A 15,697-nucleotide genomic window follows, 5' to 3' on the forward strand; every position below is an offset into this window, starting at 1 on the left:
CTCTGTTGTACACACACACACTCACACACACTCACACACACACTCACACACATCCACACATTCAAATACACACAAACATCATGTCCTTCCTCCTCGTCTCTGTGTCACTCTTCTTCTCTTCTTTTCTTTCTCTTCCCTTACGTCACACATTATCTCCACACCTCTTCGTCTTCTTCTTCTTCTTCTCCTCCCTCTGTTCTTCTTCTGCTTCCTCCTTCTATCCTTCCTTTGCTCTCTCCCATAATCCCCCTCTCTCTGTGCGGGGTTTCTCTCAGTGTGGCGGTCTAAGTAGGTCGGTGTTGACAGCTGAGCTCCACGCAGACAGAGAGGAGACATTATTTCTGCTCTGTGTGGGCTTCCACACAAACACTCACTCACTGTTTGCTGTTCAGCCCTCGCTGCTCTCTGCAGATCTGCAGGCGAGGATCCCACCGACTGGATATCTCGTCCGCGCTTTGTCGTCCTCTTTGGCTCCACATCAGTCTGAACTCGGGTCGTGATATGCAGAATTCGACCCAGCGGGACCGGGTCGCAGCCTGTGAGGAGTGATGTCACAAACAGGTTCACATCAGTAGCACTTCCTGACCTCACGCTCGATCCGCGTCCAAACAGTGACCTCTGTGGCCTCTCGTGGTAACTACAGGCTAGCCAAACACTGAATTATTTCTTTAGGAGACCACCGTTCTTCTACCTGCTGTTTACATTACCCACAATGCAACTCCACCAACAACATTTCAGTTATACCAGATACGTGTCTGCTGCGTTACGGCTCTGATCCGGTTTTGCTCCGTTGTCCGGCAACCCACACCGGTTACGTTTTGAGTCCGCCACATCGCAGTACACATAATCACTCGTGAGCAAAGTTATAGGAATATGTTATGTGTATGTGTCTCTTTTTTGAGATTTGTGTGCTGGTGTCAACATGAAGTGTTTTATTTTGAAAAGTAACCGGATGTTATATTGTTTTTTCGGTGCGTGACTTCCTGTCTGCTCGGTGCTAAATTCAGCTGAATTGCTGCGTCGTGCTAGAAGATAGAAGTCCTGCGTTTCTGTTCCGGAGGACTTCGGACTGCCGGAGCCGGACGCAGCAGATACGCAGCACAGCGGACCTGCTGGAAGTTAAAACAGAGACTAAAGTGAAACCATCAGATCTGCTGCTGGTGGAGACGTATCTGGTGGAATCTAAACCATAACTTGAACAGTCCAAATGTCAATATGTGAAAATATGTGAACTGTTTGTCTGCAAGCTTTATTTCGAAAGTCTAGTCTTGCATATATATTATTTATAACTTGTCTGTGGAGCCGTTCACGTACAGATCTGATGCAGGACCTCCTCAATATTTAGAAGATGTGCACATAAAAAACATGAATAACGAACTGCTCAATTTTTAAGTTTTCCTTCACATAAACAACTCAGTAACACGGCAGCAATAACCAAAGATAAGATGAAACATTCATCATCTTTATGACTCCTCAAATAAAGTCAGTGCTTCTGTTCATTGAGGCATTTTTTGGAGAAGGATTTCAGCAGGTCACATTTTATTTGAACAGTCACAAACACGATGAAGTCATAAAAAAGTCATTCTCAGTCAATCATGATTCAACTCAAGAGTGAGAATATGTTGGCAAAGAAGGTCCTGCAAACAAAGATATGTTGGACATTTAACAATTTTTATGTAGCAACTTGATGTTTCTTTAAGTTCAACGCTTTGCTTGTGATCTAATCAGGTTTGGGCACAAAGTCCACTTTGGTTAGGGGTAAAATACCCGGCGTTGTTGTCATGAACGGCTGGGAATCGTCCTGAGACCTCCATAAAAACATCCACCGCCACCATCCAGTCATAAACATTTAATGTGAACACGAGGACTCATGTTGTAGATGTGCGGTTGCCAGCGTACAACATAAACGGATCAGTGGTTCGCAGAAAATGTTAAGTGTTCTGGCGCTTTGGGGGAAGACATCGACGTACGATAACTCAAATATCACGCTGATTAATTGATGTGTTGCATGTAGCATGAAGTTCTGTGAGACCGACTCTTTCCTTGAAGTTTTAAAGAACATAAGTAATCTGTATTAAATCTGTTGATGACGTTAAATTAGAGATGAATTCTTAAAATCCTGATTCTCATCTTGGTGCTCCAGGAAGTGAAGTTAAAGGTGTTTAAATGAAGTCTGGAAGAAACAAACATTTATCTTATGAATTGGGTGTCACAGCGCCACTTCAGTACTGTATGTTTATTTTCCTCCATGTGTCCCTGTATGGGATTAGAGCTGCTGTGTGTGTGTGTGTGTGTGTGTGTGTGTGCGTGTGCGCTGCAGTGCCCACGGCTATCCTGCGTGTATTCAATGTGTTTAATTTTGAGCTTTTTGACAGCTGCATTATTCACAGACTAGCAGGAGGTTGACTGTTCTAACCTCCATCCACCCACCACAGGGGGCTTTTCATCTCTGCCGGGCGGGCGGGGGGGGCGACGACTGCCTGTACACACTAACGTATGCCTGTGCGGCTCCGTAGCACCGCTGCACTTATAAACCGCTTTGTGTTTAACAGTTTATAGGTAAATAAACGTAAATCAGAAAGCGAGTTCTGCAGCCGAGTCGCAATAATCAAGACGTTGCAGGTTCTGTTGTTGTTGTTTTTGCTCGCAGCGCTCGATGAGACGCGTCGTTGAGACAAAGTGAAAGTTAAATCGATAAACTGCTCCTCGCTCGTTCAAAGTGGATGTTAATTACGTGAAATATTCACGCGTCCCGGCGGATCATCGGCTCTGGTGGATCTGTTTATCACAGAGTGTGTGATGGTGCGTCCCAGCACCCACATTTTAACACTCGGCACCTGGTCCCAATCCCAAATCCTGGCCCTCCGCTTTGCATGTTCACCCTTTGGGAGGAGGGTGTCCCAGTTCTGGTTGGGATGGAGGGGTCAGGCAGAGTGTTGGGGCCGGAGGCACACTTCAAACCCAGGGGCTTTGAGCAGAGGTGGCAAAAGTCCACACATCCTTTACTCAAGCAGAAGAACTGTTTCTGTACGTGTGCTTTAAAAATGGTAATTTGACAAATGTGAACGTATCCAGTCTGCAGAGAGTGAAACGACAAAATCTGTGTGCATAAAACAGTAAAAAACACTTATCTTTACTGTGACTTACAAATCTTTATTGTAACTTCAGAGCAGCAGCAGCAGCCTGAGCGTAGCGTGAAAGAACCCCTCGAGCGAGCTGCCGGTCTGCGGCCACGCTACGAAGACAGGAAGTCAAACGAAGCAGCAGCTTCCTCCAGCCGGTTTGGAACGCCGCCATCTTTCTTTATATACCTCTCACTTTATTGCACAACAGCTCCGATGTGAGTCAACCAATCACAAGTGAGAAGCAGCACAGTGTGTTTCATAAGAGACATTTGATCATGAGTGTGTATGTATGTACGCACACACACGCACACACACCTACACACACTCACACATACAGGCAATAAATGCCACTGATTGCTGGCGTGATAATGGGCAGGTTGAGAGTCTCTTCAGACAAGTGATGAAGGTTATAGGTGTGTGTGTGTGTGTGTGTGTGTGTGTGTGTGTGTGTGTGTGTTGATAACGGCTGAAGGATTTGCAGGATATATAGAAAATGTGCTGCGCCTGTGAGTCGAGCTAATAGATCAGCCGCTCGTTAAAAGCCCGGTGCTGGTACCAATTTATCGCCGTGGAAACTGACGAGGGGGCGGGTCAAAAACTCCAGTCCAGTCTTTGATCGACTGCAGCGGCGAGTTATTAATAAACGCTTGTTTTCTCCTCTTACCTCTTTCTCTCTCTCCCCCCCTTCTCTCCTTCTCTCCTTCTCTCTCGTCGATGGGGGATTTACAGTCGCGGTATGACATCACTGTGATGTCACCGCGGTTAAGAGGCAGAGTTATGACATCAGAGAACATACGGAGAAGTCATTAGTCTTGTGAGCGGCGGTTATAAAAATTAATGGTCAGGAAATGATTGAGTGATTGAGCAGGCGTCCTATCTGCCTCTGTTATCATCAGAGTCATTATTAGTCTCGTTTGTTCCTTCAGGTAAACAAATCATTAATTACGACCGACGCTAAAATCTGTTTCCTGACCTTTCTTTACTGCCTCTCGCCGTGTTCGCTGATCAATTTCGACTCAATGAGGCGTAATGATGTGAGATCTGCATCCAGTAACAATAATGATCCAACGCGTAAAAACAGAAAGTCATTATTCAAATCTGAGTGTCAGACGGTTATTTTTAAACCTGAACTGTGACGTTCGATCATGTCACACCTGATCTGGTCCCTTTACACTGGCTCCGTTTTGTGGTTTAGAATCGATTTTAAGATCGTATTGATCATCTTTAAAGCTCGTTGTGGCCTCCAGATTATATTTCAGACCCTTTAATCCCTGATTCTGTATATTTGTTGCTTAATTTGAGAGATTATGTCACTCATTCTTTAATACAAAGGCAGGATTTTATTGTTGTCGTTAGGTTAGCTAATTTTAATTTCCTTTTGCATAAGATGTTGTATAATTATTATTATTATTATTATTATGATGATTATTATGCCTCCACACGGGCGACAGCACCAGAATCATGTGTTCGGGTCTGTTTGTCCAACAGCCAATTCTTATTAACACGATATATCAAGAACTCATTAATGGACTTTCTTCATATCACTGTGACGTCACGAAATACATTTTTTTGGCCATAATTCAAAATTCCTCCAATAAGTATGATAATATTTGGCATACAAATGTCTAATAGGATAACATGATGAGAGTTATGTTAAGTTACATTCTGCAAAGAAATAGTTCTGCTCACGATTCAGCGCCACAGCTCAGGAACAGGAACTGGACCGGTGCACAGAGGCTTCACAACCACGAGGGAGAACGTTTTCATGGCGGATTCACCAGGATTTAATTATTTCCTCCTTTAATCAGCTGATTGTTTTGTTTGTGAAAACTTCTGACAAAAGCAGTGGCGTGCGCAGACTTTTTGAAGGGCAGGGGTGAAAAGAAGGGCACTTTAGCGCGCGTTTTGGCTCCCAAGAGGGCACTTTAGCGTGTGTTTTGGCTCCCAAGAGGGCACTTTAGCGTGTGTTTTGGCTCCCAAGAGGGCACTTTAGCGTGTGTTTTGGCTCCCAAGAGGGCACTTTAGCGCGCGTTTTGGCTCCCAAGAGGGCACTTTAGCGCGCGTTTTGGCTCCCAAGAGGACACTTTAGCGCGTGTTTTGGCTCCCAAGAGGGCACTTTAGTGCGCGCTTTGGCTCCCAAGAGGGCACTTTAGTGCGCGTTTTGGCTCCCAAGAGGGCAGTTTATCATGTTTTAACCAGCCAAGGGGGCAGTTTAGTGTGTTTTGCCAACCAAGAGGGCTTTTTTGGCTCTCAGGAGGGCACTTTAGCGCGCGTTTTTCAACAATTGGGCCGTGCACCCCCCCCCCCCCCCCCCCCCCCTTGTGCACATCACTGGACAAAAGTAAGGCAGAGCGCAAAGTTGTTTAGTTCAACCTGATCTCCAAACCTCGAAATATTCAGATAATAAATCGAAATAATTAAATTGAAAAGCAAAGAAGTTAGATATTGGTAAAACTTGAAGCTTTACATTTAGACATTTTTGTGATTATCAGAATATTCTGCCAATCAACTAGTTGGTTACTCATTGTAGCTGCACTTTGCTCATTTTGTGTGAGAAATCTGTTAAATTAAGCTGTAAAACAGTTGTAGTGAGTAAAAAGTGCAACACTTTCTTCTGACATGTGGACAGGTAGAGGGATAGATTGGCCCGACAAGAAATATTTAGGTACAAGTACCTCAGATTTGTACTCCAGTCGAGTGAAGTAATCCTTCAAATTGTTTCATTCTCGGCGACGCGCTTCCTGCTCGGTCTGCGCTCATGCTTGAAAGCGCTGCTGCCACTTCTGGTGACTTCGGTTGAATTATAAACTTCTGCCTCCTTCTTTTTTCTCGCTGGTTTCAGCCGCTGACCTGTAATATTCACTTAAAAGAGGTTTAAATGAAGTGTGTGTAACAGTTTAATTTCTCTGTGTGTGAGTCTCTCTCCTTGGGTTCATTCTTGGCTCACCATCACACTTGGCAGCAATTCCCTAAGACTACACACACACACACACACACACACACACACACACACACACACACCACACACACACAAGCTCTTTCTACAAATGCTCAGGGTCTCAGCGGTCCAACTGTGGCCTTGCAGATAGTAGAGTTTTTGGCGGAGAGCAGAGGAAAAAGAGAGAAGGACCAGTGGGAGGAGAGAGGGAAGAGGATAAAGAGGAGTAGAAAAAGAACACAGGGGAGGAGAAAAAGAGGAGTAATGGAGGAAGGTAGGAGTAGAGGAGGTGGAGGAGGAGAGGATTCATATAGATTTGATAGATTGGAAGCTCGAGGCGGAGAGAGCGCCTGAGGGAAGAACAAAATAAATTGGATGGAGAGAGGGAGGGAAAAAGAAATGAGAGAGAAAGACAATAGCTGCATGAAATTGGATTGAGAGAGAAACAAAATGAGAGATAACAAGCAGAGCAAAGGAGGCAGAAAAAGAGGGAGAGAGACACAAGAAGGGAGCGATGAAGATGGATGGAGAGAGAAAACGGTGGAGGAAAAGGTGGAGGATGAAAGAGACACCGAACGAGTGAGAGAGAAGAGAGGAAGAACTGCAAGAGAGCAGAAAGAAACAGAAAACAGATGATGAGGGAAGAGACGGTAACAAGACGGACAGCCATGCTAGCAGCTCTGGAAGTGATGATTTGAGCTAAATGCTAACATTAGCATATTAGCTTGCTTACAATGCTAACATGCTGATGCTAAGCAGGTATGTTCACCAAAACAGGAACCGTTCCTAAAACCTGCTGTGTTGTTCTGGACAGAAAAAGAAGATATCTGCGTTTTCTGCTAAAAGTTTGAAAATGGTGAACATGTGAATCAGTCGGTCGATTCCTTTCCGTCTGTTGGAAACACTTTGTCAGTTAATGATGTTACTGCGTAAATGACATGTGTGATGATTGTCTATAGATCCAAACCAATCAGAAGAGTATCTGCGATGATGTAACTGCAGTTCATACTGTGAGAAATGATGGTTCAGCTCTAAAAAACTTGTTTTTTGATGCTTTAACATTAATAATTCATCTGAATAATGAACCTTCTCAACAGCGTGAAGAAAAATATAATTAGTTTACAGTAACGTCTCTTTGGACAAACTATAAAAGAGCAAAATAAAACGTCCTAATGACAGAAAAACATTTCCTGGACAAGGTCGTCACAGTCATCAACTCCCAATTATTATTGTTTTCCTGACTAGCCACAGGATTTGGGCTCCTAGAAATGTGCTCCTAGAAATGTTCAACGTTTGCATTTACTGCCAGTCAAAGCGGGCGCCTGCCTTAACCCCCAAAAAGGGGCGGAGTCATGATGCAAGGCTGCTCTTATCTTCATTTGGCATGTTAGCATGCTAGTATTTGCTAATTAGCATTAAACACAAAGTAAAACACATGAAACATGAACGTCTGAACAGGATGTGACGCCAGACACTCAAACAGTTGTTGAGTTATCTGAGTCTGAACCAAAGTGTTGGACCCACTGACCCGCCGGCACAAAGGAACAAAGACAGCAGGAAAGGGCAAGAACTGTGACCGATAAATTAAGAGATCAGATATGAAAGAGCTAAAAGGACAGATACAGACATAGAGACAGAGACAGAAGAAGAAGAAGAAGAAGAAGAAGAAGAGCGTTACAGAGGTGAAGGTGGAGAGAGAGAGACAGAGAGACATAGAGATTGAATGGAGGAGTGCCAGCAGTGCTTGGACAGCAAATAATTTGCAGAGCTACAGATTTCCAGGCTGCATCGTTGGCCTCCCTGCATGTCTGTCAGTGTGTGTGTGTGTGTGTGTGTGTGTGTGTGTGTGTGCATGTGGGTGTGCATGTGAGACATTTCAAGTGTGTGTTTAGCTGTGTGTGTGTGTGTGTGTGTGTGTGTGTGTGTCGACTACATACACATGTGTATCCATGCTTGTCTGTATTTTGCAGGCTTGAACATCATCATATATGCTGACGTGTGTGTGTGTGTGTGTGTGTGTGTGTATAGGTGTGTGTGTGTGTGTGTGTGTGTGTGTGTGTGTGCGCGCACTGTGGGTTATTTTTACCCCTCTATTTAAAATCTGCTTCGGGATGCAGAAGCACAGGAAGTGAGTGTCGTCTCGCTTTTTCCTCCAGCGAGCTTCATTTCTCCTCCACAGCCTGTCTCTCTCTCCTGTTGTACCACTACAACTATCTGCCATCCTCTTCTCCCATGATGCACCACTCCTTCCTGGTGTTATTCCAGGACCATCATTTACATTTACTCCTCACAGATTCTTTTCTGTGTTCTGGTTCTGTTTGGTTAAATGTAAGAAGACCTGGTTTGGGGTTTAAACAGATCCTGTCACAATGTTACAAACAAGCTTGGAAAGAAAACTTCTCCAGCGTTTGTATTCTTTACCGGTCTACTTCCTGGAGTCACAAAGCTGTCCATTAAAGCGTGATTGGTCGGTTGCAGTGATGGTCCGGGTTGTGTCAGAACCACCATCACGGTGATGACAGCGCACTGATGACCCCTCATCAGAGATCATTACCTCAGTGGAGTTAGAAGCAATTCTCCTTTTTCTATTCCTTTCTGTTTCCACCTGAAGAGATGAACGTATTCAGAGTTTGAAGACAATGTTGTGTTTTTCTAGCCGAAGTCTTCAGTCATTGTCGTTTAAAAGCTCCTGAAAAATGTCACAAATGCCGACAGATTTGTATTAATCTGCAGGTACGGTGAGAGTTTCAATCTGTTTCAAGAAGTTCAAGGTCTTGAAAGAGGAAGGCAGATATCTTCAGCTGAACGAGGAAAAATTCAAATTTGGACAACACGTGAAACAAATTGATTTACAGTGAAGAAACTATGAATATTCTGACTGACTGACTTGTTTTTAACTGCGGTGAATCAATTTACGAGCTGATATGAAACGTGTTTTGCAGCGATCCTGTGAACCTGCAGGTTAATCTTGGTGATCCTTGGTGCAAACCAACATAAACTGAAAAAACTAGCAAAACAAAGATTTGTTTTCCACTTCCGTACGTACATGATGCTGTATTTCGCTCCTAAACCATTTGTTCTCATTAAGAAGCTGTAACTTTTGTAAGACGAGAAAACACTGGTCACAAAACTACAGCCAGCGTTGTGTCACTTGTTCCCCGTCAGCCTGAAACATCACCTGTCTTCTAACACTTTTTCCTCCGAGTCATAATACCTGTGTTTCCAAACAGCTACCTTGTGTTTTTCCATCAAAGCTGCCTCCTGGTCCTCACTGACAGCCGACTTTATTTAATGCAGACCTCATGCTGCAGCGGCAGGAGAGCGAGCAGCCCGGCCCTCCTCCCCTCACATCAATATTTTGTCAAAAAAAAAAACCCAGAGCGACTCTCCGTCGTGTAGCGGTTGACCCGCTGCAACCCGGTGACCAACACCAAAAAAAACCATCAAAATAAAAGCCCATCAGAGTTGAACGGTGACAGCGGAGGGTGAAGATGTTTCCCTCGAGGAACACAAAACGCTCTCTGGTGTTTTTTATTTTTGCTCCCAGGAGAGCAGCACGGTTCACATTTCCTCCTGGAGGCTGTCATTTAGATTGTTACACTGCGATACCTGTTTGTGTTTACACCAGTAAAAAGTTCTGCCGAGTGAAACTGAGTGTTTTCAGCATTACTGATGTATCTCATATACAAACCCCTCAGTGTAAAGAAGAAGGCCTGGAGGCTGCTGTTCATCCTGTTCTTTTTCACTTCTGAATAAATGATGACTCCCTATATGTACATAAAGTTACTTTTTATGGAAGTGTGCACACGTAATGTTACTGGGAAAAGAGAAAATATATAAATCTGCAACATAAGAAGGACGAATATCCTTTATTTAAGACGGTAAAAGCCTCATTGACATTAAACTCTCAATCTCAATAGCAAGAGTGAAATGCACAAGCAGATACAATTATAGAGAACAAGCACACTGGCCAAGAGTGCTATTTTAATAATCTTCTAAGACTGTGATGTGTTTTCTCAGAACGAGGGACGTTTTGTTATAACGGGCTGCAGGACAAATGTGCTTTCAATCCGATGAGACATTGTTTCCTTCAGATACATTTTTCTGGAGGCTTTTCACTTCGATCGCTTGTCGCAGATCACCATCATTTTGAGATACGTTTGCAAAGTTAGATATTTGTTTAAGACAATGCACCTCAACAGAAAATAAAGCAACGACGCTGTGTGATCAGAGATGAATGTGCAGGATTCTACTGTTCACTGTTGATTAATCACTATTCTCATTCTGTCTCTGTCTCTCGCCCTCAGGTACATCCACGCCCTCTACCTGGGCGCCCAGAGCCGTTGGCACAGCGACGGGCCCCGCCGCCACTTCCACTGGCGGCTGATGTTCGAGAGCGCTGACATCACCATGCTCCGCCTCCTGGAAGCCTTCCTGAAGTCGGCCCCGCAGCTCGTCCTCCAGCTGAGCATCATGATCCACGGGAACGACGTCCTCCCTCTGCAGGGTGAGCGAGATGATTGACTGATAGACAGACCGCCTTTGATTGATGAGATAGAACTGTTTCCCCGGCAACGTTGCTATACTGACTTTAGATCAGCTAGTCTAGCTCGGATTGTTTAAAGAACTTTATGTGGAGGTTCAAATCCTGAAATGTTGCAAAAATCCCTTATTGCACGCGGAAACTGTGTGTAAGCGTGGATCGCACAGTTAGATCTCTTTTCAGTGATGTCATCGTGTTTCCAGATTGAAGCAGTTTAAGTTTAAGGAAAACGTTCCTGTTACTGATGAAAATTATGAAAATGAGAGCAAGTTGTAATAAGACTGAATTATCCTTCCAGAAAACTGATGGTTATCTCCTTTATTGGACTTACTTTATTAGATTTTATCTGCCGTTTCTGATCGCTACAAAGGCTTCTGCGGCGAGGGAGAGAGGAAGGTTTAATGAATGGAGTGTGTGTGTGTGTGTGTGTGTGTGTCTGTGTGTGTCTGTGTGTGTGTGTGTGTGTGTGTGTGTGTGAGAGAGAGAGAGAGAGAGAGAGAGAGAGGACAGATATCAGTAGGAGACTCGATGCTTTATTCATGCGCCTCTTACAAGAAGCAGATTGGCCTTTGATGAATAAAACAAAACATACTCTCACACACACACACACACACACACACTCTCTTTCTCACCCTCAGATACACACACACACACACAGTACACACTCTCTCTTTCTCACCCTCAGATACACACACACACACACACAGTACACACTCAGCATTCACACACACCTGTTAGTGCAGGAGTCAAGTGTCAAACACATATTTGAATCGTACAAAACACACAGTCCCAGAACACACACGAAACCTACAAAAACACACACGGCCAAAAGAAAAAAGCTGAAACTAAGTGATGTGGATTCACAAAAGTATAAATTATTCCCCCGTTAAATTCTAGGAGGAGACGCTGACGGATCATATCAGCTCAGAGCTGCTCATCAGAGCACCTGGCATGATGGCTACTACAGCAGATGGAAGTTTAATGCTTAAAAAAAACAAAAAAACATGCTTCCACACACCTTTTAAAACATCAAATTCAAGGACTGTTCCCAGACCTTTCCAGGCCTGATTTCCTTCAATGCAAGGACACATAATGGCGTACTTCTGAGACATTCATTTTCACTCTGTAAACTGTATTATTTGACTTTAACGACTCATGCACAGACTTTCTCGAGGCAGGTGGTGTGTAGACAGAAGACCATGTAGCCTATTTACTTACATTAAGTTGAGAAAAGGAACTTCAATTTCCTGAACAAAATATATAAGTTCAGACACTTTCAATGACCCATGTATGTTTATCAAAAACTTCAGAGACCCTGATTTTATTTCCCTCAATTCACAAAGCATTTCAAAGACCATGGGAACTTTAAAAAAGTGTCATTTGGTTGTAATTACTCTTTAAACAAACACATTTGTACTTCTACACTTGTGTGGATCTTCACTGACATGATACATTCCCTCTCTGCTCACCTGGATCTATGAATAACTGTAACGTTAAGCCTAAACCATGTCGTCGACCTCAGACTGTCCTGTGAAGAAGTGAGGATCATTTAAGATGCTGTCCACACGAAAACGCTCTTTTTTAAAACGGGTCTCAGGGTGGAAAAATCCGAAAACGCAGCCCTCCCGTTCTTGTGTGGACAGCGAATCCGCATACTTTCCGAAACAATGACGCCGTCGCCCCACCCCTCGACCTCTTGCCTCCGACCTCTGAACCAACCTCTGGCGGACTACATGCTCGTGTTCGTGCCGCAGAAGATATTGAGCCTTTCTTGCAACTTACTCGCCCTGTAGTCGAGTGTGAGTCGCAGCAGGAGTTCGGCCTCATTTTTTTCATATTGGTCCAGACAAACGATTCTGGTTTCCTTGCACGAGCCATTTTCGTCTTCTTCTTGTTGTGTTCGGTTTCTCCGTCTACTGTCTGTTTGTTTACAGCGCTCAAGCTTGATGCGCATGCTCTGTCTGTTCTTCTCAGTTTTTGGTGAATTTCAAGCGCCACCTAGACGCCTGGAATATGAACTACAGCGTTTTCAGTCGGAGGAAATAAAGATCATTTTCGTACGTGTGGACGAGCCCTAAATGTCCTCACTTAGCAAACTGTCCACTTTCTGTCTCCAGGTCCTCACACAGACACAACTACCAGCACACACACACACACACATCTCTGTGTATGTTGGCAGCCTCCCATCTGTTAATAGGCATTATACATTATACACTACAGACTCTCCCACACAGCCTAAATCACCTGAGTGCTGATATGGCACACTGATCAATCCATCAACCAATCAATCAATTTAAACAACTATCGGCGCTGCCAATTAATCTTTTAAGTCGTCTGTTAAGTACAAATCCCCGAACACTCTTTGGTTCCAGTTCCTCCAAATGCTGGGATTTATCGAACATGCCAAACACAACAAACTGCATCTGTCTCCTTCTACCCATAATCCCCTTTGTTTTGGGGTTATTTCTTGTGTAGCTGATTCGGTTTGTTTCCCTTAAGCTGCTTTCCAGGAAGCTTATTGTGTCTTTGTATTAACTTGTAAACTCAGGAATATAAAAAGAAAAAAAAAAATATCAATTAAAGGATGTTCTATTTAAACATCCTGAGAAACTCCTCAGGATTAATCCACGTCTTCATTGTGCTCTTTAGGGACACAATAGTTTGTAGGAAAGAATGAAGTATTGGCAAAGTAATTACTAACTTCTGGGGCTTTAAGGACACCGAAACAGCAGGAGTGAATTATGCAACGTTTCGGTACCATGAACATACTAATACAGATAGATTACAGAGAGGCAGATTATGCTGCATGTAGTGTATTCTGTGTTGTTTTGTCCTGTGTTTCTTGAAAGTAGAGAGCTTTAGTATTTAGAATACGGCTCCATAATAAAGATGTTTTACTAAATAAAAGTCACAAAAATGCTTTAGAACAAAGAGCTAAACGCACAGAACAGCAAGCCAAGAGAGGTTTAAACTATGGAGGCTTTAAGTGACTGGATAAAATGGGAAAAATAAGTTTGAGTGTAAATTAAATTGATTAAAATTAGGCTGAGCTTTATGATAAAACAGTGGTTTTGTAGGAGATTTAAAAGAGGAGCCAGGCACAGATCCTTACAGGCAGATTGATCCAGAGTATCTGGATCGGGTCGCACCAACGGGTCTTTACTAAGCCTGGCCCTAACTCCTAAATCAGTCTTTGTTAAGTGAAACTCTCACCAAAATGCAACCTAGGCTTTTTTTGTGAATGTACCCGAGTCAAACCTTTGTATAAAAGCATAACTACGACGAAAGAGGCACTTTTAAGATTTACCGTATTTTCGTTTTCAAACTCATTTTCAATGGGAGTGCTACGGGCACTTTTACGATAGCATCAAAATCTCTAGTTTTAAAACAGTAAGAAGTCTCGACACAACATGAAACTTTGCTCGTAGTATCACCAGGGTCTCTACACATGAACACGAGCATTGAGAACATTGTTTGTGTACACAGAGTTTACTAAAAAGAAGGTTTTTGAACAACTCACGTTAGCAGTAGCTTGTTCCGCTCGCCGCCGTCCTGCCAGTGGAGAAGTGTCGATCTCAGAATGTGACGTAACCTGGAGGACAGTTAAGGTGGAACTACTGTCTTCCAGCAACAACGTGACACGATATCTCACGTGACTTTTCTGGCTTTTGATTTTAGTATTGTTTCTTATATGAGGCTCCTTTTTCAACTTCAAGGTCAATATTGTTTTTTGCTAACGACAAAACAACAAATTATCCTGCATTCATATGGAACTAAGCTTTAGGAGCGTTCCACCTTAACTGTCCTCCAGGTTACGTCACATTCTGAGATCGACACTTCTCCACTGGCAGGACGGCGGCGAGCGGAACAAGCTACTGCTAACGTGAGTTGTTCATAAACCTTCTTTTTAGTAAACTCTCTGTACACAAACAATGTTCTCAATGCTCGTGTTCATGTGTAGAGACCCTGGTGATACTACCAGCAAAGTTTCATGTTGTGTCGAGACTTCTTACTGTTTTAAAAATAGAGACTTTGATGCTATCGTAAAAGTGCCCGTAGCACTCCCATTGAAAATGAGTTTGACCCGAAAACTAAAACACGCTAAATCTTAAAAGTGCCTCCATCATCGTAATTATGCTTTTACATGAAGGTTTGACTCGGGCACATTCACACAAAAAAACCTAGGTTGCATTTTGGCGAGAGTTTCACTATAAGAGCGGTCTTTAGAATTAACTTCACATCAGTTGCACCAACCAAGTCCAAGCGGAACTGTCAAAAAAGGTGTAGCATAACAAGACCAGTGGGCTTTATTGTAAGGAATAGCTGTTTGTCATCAGTGTAACAATGTAATGGAATAAAATTACACCAAAAAGTAGCCATGAATAAAACAGTAATCGACTCTTGAGGCACCGCAAATCTAATTTTGTCCAAGGAAGAGACCTGCTCACCTACTCAAAGAGACTCAGTGTCTCAGCCTGTCAACCAGAATGTAACTTAAATGGACAATAACAATAGTTCAAGTAAACATCTGCCAGTTCATTAGTTATCATCAGGACGGCCAATGGTGTCAGTTGCACCTCTCTAAATTTAAGTTGACTACAGCAGCTGATTTCCATTCAGGACACTACACGTTGCTGCTACCAATAAGGAGAAAAAAATCTATGGAAGTGTTAAAAAAGTTGATTCTGTGTCTCTATAATCCACCAAGTTCACCTCGTGAAATAACGTAGATCTGGAAGCTCTTAAAAAGTCGGTGCAGCTCTTTCTCTGCTCAAATTTTAATGCCCTCTCAGTGTGATTCATGGCTAATTTGAGACAAGACTGCATGATTAACACACATGAATGTTTAATGTGTTAAACTGCGCTCAGGGCCGCTCGCTGCGGGCGCCGCAGTTACGTGTGCAGGCTAATCATCGTTTGACTTCAGTTGGAGCTGGTTGAGGAAAAACAAAGTATTATTCAGTGTGTTTGTGGCTAATGGTTTTCTTTGCTGTGGTGGTTTTCTATATTTATCACTGGTAAGTCAATTCAACATGCTAGACTGTCATTTTAGCATCAATTGAGTAATCCTTGAGACATTTTGCAAGCTAT

The 15,697-nt window shown here is 43.2% G+C and overlaps 1 protein-coding gene across 1 annotated transcript in view; it reads left to right on the forward strand.

The window, feature by feature from the left end:
* Positions 1 to 15,697, forward strand: part of LOC115585765 (XK-related protein 7-like) — a 66,291-nt gene that overhangs the window by 46,077 nt on the left and 4,517 nt on the right. The window contains exon 2 of the mRNA XM_030424395.1: positions 10,371 to 10,570. Within this exon, the coding sequence (XP_030280255.1) occupies positions 10,371 to 10,570 (200 nt within the window). The remainder of the gene's footprint in view (positions 1 to 10,370; positions 10,571 to 15,697) is intronic.

The sequence above is a fragment of the Sparus aurata genome, chromosome 7, assembly GCF_900880675.1.
Source record: "Sparus aurata chromosome 7, fSpaAur1.1, whole genome shotgun sequence".
In the NCBI taxonomy this organism is placed as follows: Eukaryota; Metazoa; Chordata; class Actinopteri; order Spariformes; family Sparidae; genus Sparus; species Sparus aurata.